The 11,101-nt window shown below is 42.0% G+C and overlaps 1 protein-coding gene across 1 annotated transcript; it reads left to right on the top strand.

Moving 5' to 3' along the window:
• The first annotated feature begins 6,404 nt into the window (after positions 1–6,404).
• On the top strand, positions 6,405–7,340 carry Or4z4 (olfactory receptor family 4 subfamily Z member 4). The gene has a single exon (NM_001000246.1). The coding sequence runs from the start codon at positions 6,405–6,407 to the stop codon at positions 7,338–7,340; it is 936 nt and encodes a 311-aa protein (NP_001000246.1).
• The last annotated feature ends 3,761 nt before the right edge of the window (positions 7,341–11,101 follow it).

The following is an 11,101-nucleotide window of genomic DNA, read 5'->3' as shown; positions in this document are numbered from 1 at the left end:
CCACAGGAAAGAAATCATGCCTGGTACTTTAAACCTTGTCAAAAACCCAGGGCTTAGTGGGGAAAGTGTCATTGAAACTTTTATTGTCATTGAAACTTCCTTCTAAATATTTACTTTCATACACATAAACAAATACTACAGCCAGCCATAGAGAAGCTTCTTTTTCCCATGAATTGTAAAATAGACTTACAGCTGTTCATGGTTTTGAAAATATCAGTTGAGTGCTCTGCCCCAAATAAAACATTTATACCACCTGCCCTCTCAAAAGCTCATAGGACGTCATGGAAAAAGAAGAACAACATAAACTCCAGAGGATCTGGAGAAAGATATGAAAGGACTCCTGGGTCTGGGTTCCTCTTGGTATGACACAGCCATTCCAATCATGACTCATAGGAGATACAGCTGTCTGCACTGGGCCTGCACAGACTGAACCTGTAAACAAATGGTCATACATTGAGGAGGGGCTCATGGGACCCTACCCTTCTCTTCTGAACTATTGACTAGTGATGGATTCTGGAGAAGGGGTTGCATACCCAACAGTTGTCTTCAGTTGCATACCCAACAGTGAGACCACCAGCTTCCACTGGTTCAATAGCAGCATGATTGCACAAATAACCCTGGTTAAACTCAGTGGGTCACAAAACACAATGAAACATACCATTATGGTAGACAGGAACTAGTAGGAAGGAAGGGCAGTTGACAAGGATGGGAGGGAGACTAGAGGTGGTAGGTGTAAGAGTATTCAGAATGCACGTATGAAATTACCAAAGAACAAACAAAAACATAATTTGGAGAGTAAAGAAATGTGGAAACGTTTCTTTTTTTGCTTTCATTGGATATTTTTATTTATATTTTAAATGATATCCCCTTTCCCGGTTTCTCCTCCAGAAACCCCCTATCCCATCCCCCCTCCCCTGCTTCTATGAAGATGCTCCCTCACTACCACCCACTCCCTCCCACCTTCCAGCCCTGGCATTTCCCTACACTGGGGCATTGAGCCTTGACAGGACCAAGGGCCTCTCCTCCCACTGATGCCCAAAAAAGCCATCCTCTGCTACATATGCGGCTGGAGCCATAGGTCCATCCTTTGTACTATTTTTTTGTTTACTTATTTGTTCGTTTGTTTATTTATTTATTTATTTATTTATTTATTTATTTATTTTTACACTCCAGAATTTATTCTCCTCCTAGTCCACCCTCTGCCCCCAGGGTTCCACATCCCATACCTCCTCCTACCCCCGCACCTCAGCCCCACCCCCATCCCCCACCCCCCACCCCCGTCAACAAGGATGTCCACACCCTGCCCACCTCACTCGACCTCTAAACTTCCTGGGGTCTTCAGGCTCTTCAGGGTTAGGTGCATCTTCTCTGACTGAACCCAGACCCAGGAGCCCTCTGCTGTATATGTTTGGAGGCCTCATCTCAGCCAGTGTATGCTACCTAATTGGTGATCCAGTGTCTAAGAGATCTCAGGGGTCCAGGTTAATTGAGGCTGCTGATCCTCTTACAGGGTTGCCCTCCTCCTTAGCTTCCTCCAACTTTTCCCTAACTCAACCAGAGGGGTCAGCAGCTTCTGGTCATTGGTTAGGTGCACATATCTGCCCTGTGTACTCTTGGAATGGTGGTTTAATCCTTGGGAGCACTGGGATATTTGGTTGGTTGATATTGTTGTTCTTCCTATGGGATTGCAAACCTCTTCAGCTCCTTCAGTCTTTTCTCTAACTCCTCCATTGCAGACTCCTTTCTCGGTTCAATGGTTGGCTGCAAGCATCTGCCTCTGTATTTGTCAGGCTCTAACAGAGCCTCTCAGAAAACAGCCATATCAGTCTCCTGTCAGTATGCACTTCTTGGCATCCATATTAATTGTCTGGGTTTGGTGTTTGTATATTCAATGGATCCCCCAGGTGGGGCAGTCTCTGAATGGTCTTTCCTTCAGTCTCCGTTCCTCCTGTGAGTATTTTTGTTCCCCCTTCTAAGAAGGTCTAAAGCACCCACACTTTGGTCTACCTCCTTCTTGAGCTTCATATGGTTTGTGAATTGTGTCTTGGGTATTCTGAGCTTTGGGGCTAATATCCACTTATCGGTTAGTGCATACCAAGTATGTTCTTTTGTGACTGGGTTATCTCACTCAGGATGATATTTTCAAGTTCCTTCTATTTGCCTATGAATTTCACGAAGTCATTGTTTTTGATAGCTGAGTAGTACTTCATTGTGTAAATGTACCACATTTTCTGTATCCATTCCTCTGTTAAAGGACATCTGGTTCTTACCAGTTTTTGGCTATAATAAATAAGGCTGCTATGAACATAGTGGAGCATGTGTCCTTGTTATATGTTGAAATGTGGAAACTTTTATATCAACCCACATGAGTGATTTGCAAGTAATTACTTAGGAAGTCTCTAATGTCTCCCACTGGGACCATGGAACTCAGAAGAATGTCCATTCTATTTCAGTGCTCATGTGCAAATCCTCTTTGCTAATTTTCATATTAAGTTTGGGGTTCATAAAACAGTGTCCTTGGCAAATTTGGAATAGGAAGGGAAGTCACAAAGATGTGACTCCCACGATCTGTCCTTTCAAGGTGAAGGCGAAAGAGACAGCATTGAAGCCAGCCATAGAAATTCTTCATCAGACCTTCACGTGCAAACGCAATGTTTCTTTCCATCACTTGCTCTGAGGTCTTAATGGTGTGCATTCATGGTTGGACACTGAAAAATTAGGTAAGTACACTGAACTGTAAGAGTGTAACATACCATAGGTTGTACAGAATAACAATTGTGAATAATGTGGCTAAGGTACTGCAGAAATAATTAAGAAGTCAGGTATGCCTTCAGGAGAAGAAACAACAGACATGGGCTTAGCACAGCAAAAGAGAAGGAAGGATTTGCTATGAAAACAATTAATTGGGAAAAAGGGCATGTTTTGTTCCAGTTTAGGACTTAGGATGATCCATGGGGATCATGAAACCTTTCTCTACAAAATAATTGCTTCCTTTTAAAGCCCCACCAAATTCTCTTTTAAAACTGGGGCCATTTCAGGAGCACATTTATATGCATACTTTGCCCATGGCTGACGGAGTCTCCTTGACCTAATCCATAAACAGCAACACTCCAAAGCACACAGATCCAGCAACCACGACTGTTCCACATGACCGCTTCTCACAGATCCATTTCAACAACGAGAACAAGCTGGATCAGAGAGAGAGAGGCATTTTACATTTTACCAATGTCTTTGCATGTGATCCTTCGTTGTGAGGTAAAGAGGATGATGAGTTCTAAAGACAGGAAAGAACCAAGTTAATTAAGAGCCTATTGCCTGCTGGAGACTTTACAAACATTACTATATTTATTCCTTACACAGCTTCATGAAGTAAACGTTATGCTTTCCCAGCCTCGCAAAGAAAACCAGAGGAACCTAAAGGATTCGTTCCAGGTAAGAGCAAGGAGGACAAAACAGAACTCCAAACCAGGTCTGTCCTGCTCTTAAATCCTCGACTTTGTCATGCAATTTATACTAGCAAGAAGTCCAGTCAAACATGGTTTTCTCAAGGTCAAAGGTTACTTTGTAATCTGCATCAGAGGAAAACATCCTCATCTTCAAACTTTGATACCAAGATAGAAAGATAAGCAAAATAGTTTCTTAGTGACTGGGCCTGAAGCTCAGTGGTAGAGTACTTGTCTAGAGTGCTTGAGGATGTAGCTTCAATGACTGAGGAGATAAGACAGGTAGACACAAGTTATTTATCTACATAATTTCTCAAGATCATTGCTTTCCAAAGCTTGCCCAAGCATTCTTCTTAGCTGGGCACTAACCAGGAGCTGTATATCTGCATGGTGGTGGCAGGAAATTATGTCAAATAATTTGGCTGTATAAACATACCTCTCCCCTCATAGTAAATGTTTGTCCTTTTGTCACCACTGTAGGCCTTCTTAGACATTGTTAAGGAATTGAAGTCAAGGCTGACTTCACAACCTACTTTCTAGGTGACTTTCTGCATAAAGGAAATATTATCTCTTATACCTTTAAGCTAACTGATCTGTTCAGTCCTCACTGGCCTGGAGAAAATACAACAAAGTAAAATTCCTCACGAGCATAACAAAAGGGTAGACAAGCTATCAAGGGATACCTGGTGGGTGCCATTATGTCCACCTGTGGTAGGGTGAATGCCAGAAATTATAAACCCCAACTTGAACAGACATTACTTAATTTTTTTTTGTTAAGCGGGCAAAGAAGGAAATTCACCTTACCAACTGCCTTCATCATCCTAGTGATGTTAGGTTTGGGAGAGGAAAAGGAACAGGGTTTGGAGAAAGGGGAAGAGTTGTTCTTCAGACAGAGATCTACTCCTACTATAGCAGATCAGTGTGTAGCAGTCTAAGAGAGAAGCTTCAGTCCCGTCAGACAAAGCAAGGTGTCTGATCTTAAAGGTTTCATTTTATTTTTTTAACTCTATGTATATGTGGAGATAGTCCATGCTCACCCAAGTGCAGATGCTTGCAGAGTCCAGAAGAGGACATCAGATCTCTGGAGCTATAGTTACTGGAAGTTGTGCGCTGTCTTGCTTGGACACTAGAAACTAAACTTGGGTCCTCTGCAACTGCAGCAAGTGCTCTTAATCTCGGAGTCATCTTTCCAAATCCTGACTGTGGCGATTTCAATAGGCTTTGCCCAGGGAATTATGAAGTGTGGCCTGGTTGGAGGAAGTGTGTCACTGTCGGGGTGGGCTTTGAGACCCTCCTCCTGGTGGCCTGCAGAGGATGCCAGTCTTTTTCCTGTTTGCCTTCTGAACAAGATGCAGAACTCTGAGTTCCTCCAGAGCCCTGCCTGCCTGGATGCTGCTATGCTTCCTGCCATGATGCTAATGGACTGGACCTCAGAACCAGTAAGCCAGCCCCAATTAAATGGTATCCTTCATAAGAGTTGCCTTGGTCATGGTGTCATGTTGCAGCAATAGAAACTTAAACTAAGACACTGACTGACCTAGGGGTTTCTGCAGGAAGATCTTGCAATTAAAGGATCAGACTACTTAATATATGACCTGTGCTATATGGCAGGTAGGAGAGCAGGGCATGTGTAACTTAGAATATGTGGCAGGGGCCAATCTTACTCTAAATAGGGAAGTGGCACTTGGTTAATGTGTGACTAAAGCAAGGTGGCAGCAGTCATAGATCTTAGCTATTTTCTTCATTAATAAAACTATCTCGGGGTTGGGGATTTAGCTCAGTGGTTAGAGCGCTTGCCTAGGAAGCGCAAGGCCCTGGGTTCGGTCCCCAGCTCCGAAAAAAAAGAACCAAAAAAAAAAAAACTATCTCTACTGACATTCTTTCTTTCTCATCTTTTTTATTGTTGTTGTTTGAATCCCATCAATTACCCCCAAAATATGAGAATCTATGAAATGAAATTTTAAACTTAAAAGGTATTATTTGTGTGATGTAGCATGTAAGAAGTGAAAGAAAGGTGATGGGTTCAAATTCCATTGTGATGGGGAGAGAAGGGTGGTAAAATTCACCCTTGGAAATGCTAGGAAAAAGTTAGGAAGGAGTTCATTACATAAATCATTTTTATATTTGTGTGTCCTGAAATTAATAGGAGGTAGTAGGGAAACCCAGGAATGAAGATCCAGAAGAAATTTGTCTTATTTCTACCCTGCCATGTCTATATGACCTTGGAGATTTTATTTTCCTTTATTCTGCTGAATTTGGTATCACTAAAGTGAGATAATAAAATCTACCACATAAGTCTCAGTATGATGTTAGGAAACATTGTATTTAAACATGTGGTTGTTCCTAAAATAATAATCTCTATCCATGTGGATCCCTATTATGTTATTGGAGAGTGGCAATTCATTCCAGTTGCTGTAAGACACACAGACAGAGCACACATATATGAGAGTACATACATGACACTGTGAAGGTTTGGAAGCCAGAGGACAACTTGTAGGCATTTGTTCTCTCCTTCCACCATGTAAGTTCTGAGAAATGAACTCAGGTCTTCAGACTTGTCAGAATATGCCTTAACGTGCTGAGCCATCTCACTGGCTTTTAAACTATAGTAACAAAATGTAGTAAAATTGGGCTATTTGGATTTTCAGAGCTGGAGGAAGCCCAGAAGCTGGGTACCCTGTCATAAGGCTCCCTAGAGTTTCAGAGGTAAACTGTAGCAGAATTCACAAGTGCCCACTAAGTACAACGTGAGAACAAATGGTCCAGTGTAAACCACACTTGTGCTAATAGTAAAGCTGATGCAAACAGGATCAAGTGCTTTTCTAGATAACAGGAAGTCCCTGAAGAACATGCTACAATTACATGCCTGTGCATTTTTCTATCAGATGCAAATCTTATTTATTGCTTCAATAATGCTAGCATTTCCTTCATAGGTGTAGACAGAGGAGGAAATATCATTCAATGGAGCTGAGAAATCACACCAAGGTTACTGAATTTATCTTTTGTGGCCTTACCCAATCTCAAGAACTGAGTTTACTGTTATTTTTCTTTTTATCTGTTGTTTATATAGCAACAGTGTTGGTAAATGTCACCATCATGGTCACTGTGACCTGGGAGTCCCACCTCCACACCCCCATGTACTTCCTGCTTCGCAACCTCTCTGTCTTGGACATTTGCTTCTCCTCCATTACTGTTCCAAAGGTCTTAATGGACCTTCTCTCAAGAAGAAAGACCATCTCTTTCAATGGCTGCTTCACTCAGATCTTTTTCTTCCATCTGCTTGGTGGGGCAGACATTTTCTCGCTCTCTGTGATGGCATTTGATCGATACATGGCCATCTTCAAGCCCCTGCACTATGTGACCATCATGAGTAAAGGGCGGTGCACAGCCCTCATTGCAGCCTCCTGGGTGGGGGGCTTTATCCACTCCATTGTGCAGATCTCTCTCTTGCTCCCACTTCCTTTCTGTGGACCCAATGTTGTTGATAATTTTTACTGTGACGTCCCACAGGTCCTCAAACTCGCCTGCACTGACACCTTTGTTCTCGAGCTCCTGATGATCTCAAACAACGGCCTGATCACGACACTGTGGTTTGTTCTTCTCCTTGTGTCCTACACAATCATCTTGACAATGCTAAGGTCACACACAGGAGAGGGAAAGAGAAAAGCCATCTCCACCTGTACCTCCCACATGACTGTGGTCACCCTGCACTTTGTGCCCTGCATCTATGTCTACGCCAGACCTTTCACTGCCCTCCCCATGGACAGAGCCATCTCAATCACCCTAAATATAATTGTCCCTGTCCTGAACCCAATGATCTACACCCTCAGGAACCAGGAGATGAAGTCAGCCATGAAGAGACTGAGGAAAAGACTCATACTTTCTGAGGTAGAATAGTTCCATTACTGATTGTGGAAAAGGGAAGCATATAATTGAGTCACATTTTTTATGGTGGGACTCAGGTAGGTATAATTAACTAGAGTAATACTGTATGTATATGAAAGATCTGACTCATAAAATTGTTTGTAAACATAGACATCAATAGAAAGTTAAGCAAGAAGACTATAACCCTTGAAGAGAGACTAAAGGAAAGTAAGGAATAAACAAACTATAATAGAAGCACCACAGTTGTCTATCAATGGTCTGCAGGACAGAGTTTTGATTTTGAGACATACGGGAGTCATTAGAGTCATCACTCTCAAAATTCTATGTCTTTAGCACCTAGACATCCATTTATTAGCAGTTATTCTATGATTTTGTGTGGGGGGGGTGTTCTATGAAGGTAACACTGTTACCGATTTCAGCCTTCCTATTTAAACCAACAAACACTTGTTATGAATGGCTTTTTTTTCCATCTTTATTAAATTGGGTATTTCTTATTTACATTTCAAATGTTATTCCCTTTCCCAGTCTCCAGGCCAACATCTGCCTAACCCCTCTCACTCCCGTTCTGTATGAGTGTTCCACTTCCCACCCTCCCCACCATTACCTCCCTCCCCCTAACAATCCGGTTCGCTGGGGATCCAGCCTTGGCAGGACCAAGGGCTTCCCCTTCCACTGCTGCCGTTACTAAGTTATTCATTGCTCCGACCTATGCAGTCAGAGCCCAGGGTCAGTCCATGTATAGTCTTTGGGTAGTGGCTTAATCCCTGGAAGCTCTGGTTGGTTGGCATTGTTGTTCATATGGGGTCTCATGCCCCTTCAGCTCTTTCAGTCCTTTCTCTGATTTCTTCAACAGGGGTCCCATTCTCAGTTCAGTGGTTTGCTGCCAGCATTCGCCTATGTATTTGGCATAGTCTGGCTGTGTCCCTCAGAAGAAAAATACATCTGGTTCCTGTCAGCCAGCATTTCTTTGCTTCATCCATCTTATCTAGTTTGGTGGCTGTATATGTATGGGCCACATGTGGGGCAGGCTCTGAATGGGCGTTCCTTCAGCCTCTCTTCTAAACTTTGCCTCCCTATTCCCTCTGAAGTGAATTCTTGTTCCCCTTTTAAGGGAGTGAAGCATTCCCATTTTGGTCATCCTTCTTCAGTCTCATGTGTTCTGTGCATCTAGGGTAATTTGGGCATTTGAGTTAATATCCACTTACCAATGAGTGCATACCATGTGTGTTTTTCTCTGAGTGGATTACCTCACTCAGGATGATATTTTCCAGGTCCATCCATTTGCCTATGAATTTCATAAAGTCATTGTTTTTGATAGCTGAGTAGTATTCCTTTCTGTAGATGTACCACATTTTCTGTATCCATTCCTCTGTGGAAGGGCATCTGGGTTCTTTCCAGCTTCTGGCTATTATAAATAAGGCTGCTATGAACATAGTAGAGTATGTGTCTTTTTTATATGTTGGGGCATCTTTTGGGTATATGCCCATAAGAGGTATAGCTGGGTCCTCAGGTAGTGCAATGTCCAATTTTCTGAGGAACCTCCAGACTGATTTCCAGAATGGTTGTACCAATCTGCAATCCCACCAACAATGGAGGAGTGTTCGTTTTTCTCCACATCCTCACCAGCAACTGCTGTCCCCAGAGTTTTTGATCTAAGCCATTCTGACTGGTGTGAGGTAGAATCTCAGGGTTGTTTTGATTTGCATTTCCCTTATGACTAAAGATTTTGAACATTTCTTTAGGTGCTTCTCAGCCATTCAACATTCCTCAGCTGTGAATTGTTTGTTTAGCTCTGAACCCCATTTTTTTCATCTTTATTAATTTGAGTATTTCTTATTTACATTTCAATTGTTATTTCCCTTCCTGATTTCCGCGCCAACATCCCCCTAACCCCTCTCGCTTCCCTTCTCTATGGGTATTCCCCTCCTTATCCTTTCCCCATTACCACCTTACCACCAACAATCACATTCACTGGGAGTTCAGTCTTGGCAGGACCAAGGGCTTCCCCTTCCACTGGTGCTCTTACTAGGCTATTCATTGTTACATATATAGTTGGAGTCCAGGATCAGTCCATGTATAGTCTTTGGGTAGTGGCTTAGTCCCTGGAAGCTCTGGTTGGTTGACATTGTTGTTCATATGGGGTCTCAAGCCCCTTCAAGCTCTTTCAGTCCTTTCTAAGATTCCTTCAACGGGGGTCCCGTTCTCAGTTCGGTTGAACCCCATTTTTGAATAGGGTTATTTGTCTCCCTGGAGTCTAACTTCGTGAGTTATTTGTATATTTTGGATATAAGCCCTCTATCAGTTAGTTGTAGGATTGGTAAACATCTTTTCCCAATCTGTTGGTTGCCATTTTGCCCTAACAACAGTTTCCTTTGCCTTACAGAAGCTTTGTACTTTTATGAGATCCCATTTGTCGATTCTTGATCTTAGAGCATAAGCCATTGGTGTTTTGTTCAAGAAATTTTCTCCAGTGCCCATGTGATCCAGATGCTTCCCCTCTTTTTCTTCTATTAGTTTGAGTGTATCTGGTTTGATGTGGAGGTCCTTGATCCACTTGGACTTAAGCTTTGTACAGGGTGATAAGAATGGATCAATCTGCATTCTTCTACATGCTGACCTCAAGTTGAACCAACACCATTTGCTGAAAATGCTCTTTTTTCCATTGGATGGTTTTGGCTCCTTTGTCAAAAATCAAGTGACCATAGGTGTGTGGGTTCATTTCTGGGTCTTCAATTCTATTCCACTGGTCTATCTGTCTGTCTCTGTACCAATACCATGCAGTTTTTATCACTATTGCTCTGTAATACTGCTTGAGTTCAGGGATAGTGATTCCCCCAGAAGTCCTTTTATTGTTGAGAATAGTTTTAGCTATCCTGGTATTTTTGTTATTCCAGATGAATTTGCAAATTGTTCTGTCTAACTCTCTGAAGAATTGGATTGGTATTTTGATGGGGATTGCATTGAATCTGTAGATCGCTTTTGGTAAAATGGACATTTTTACTATGTTAATCCTGCCAGTCCATGAGCATGGGAGATCTTTCCATCTTCTGAAGACTTCTTCAATTTCTTTCTTCAGAGTCTTGAAGTTCTTATGAACAGATCTTTTACTTGCTTGGTTAAAGTCACACCGAGGTATTTTATATTATTTGGGACTATTATGCAGAGTGTCGTTTCCCTAGTTTCTTTTTTGGCTTGTTTCTCTGTTGTGAAGAGGAAGGCTACTGACTTATTTGAGTTAATTTTATACCCAGCCACTTTGCTGAAGGTGTTTATCAGGTTTAGTAGTTCTCTGCTGGAACTTTTGGGATCACTTAAATATACTATCATATCATCTGCAAATAGTGATATTTTGACTTCTTCCTTTCCAATCTGTATCCCTTTGATCTCCTTTTGTTGTCTGATTGCTCTGGCTAAGACTTCGAGAACTATATTGAGTAAGTAGGGAGAGAGTGGGCAGCCTTGTCTAGTCCCTGATTTTAGTGGGATTGCTTCAAGTTTCTCTCCATTTAATTTAATCTTAGCTACTGGTTTGCTGTGTATGGCTTTTACTATGTTTAGGTATGGGCCTTGAATTCCTGTTCTTTCCAGGACTTTTATCATGAAGGGGTATTGAATTTTGTCAAATGCTTTCTCAGCATCCAATGAAATGATTATGTGGTTTTTATCTTTCAGTTTGTTTATATAGTGGATTATGATGATGGTTTTCTGTATATTAAACCATCCCTGCATACCTGGGAGGAAGCCTACTTGATCTTGATGGATGATTGTTTTGA

The sequence above is a fragment of the Rattus norvegicus genome, chromosome 1 (assembly GCF_036323735.1).
Source record: "Rattus norvegicus strain BN/NHsdMcwi chromosome 1, GRCr8, whole genome shotgun sequence".
NCBI classification, from domain to species: domain Eukaryota; kingdom Metazoa; phylum Chordata; class Mammalia; order Rodentia; family Muridae; genus Rattus; species Rattus norvegicus.
This window is presented reverse-complemented; position numbering and strand designations above follow the sequence as displayed.

Coding starts and splice junctions, on each gene's coding strand:
- Or4z4 (NM_001000246.1), top strand. CDS start 6,405: ATGGAGCTGAGAAATCACACCAAGGTTACTGAATTTATCTTTTGTGGC.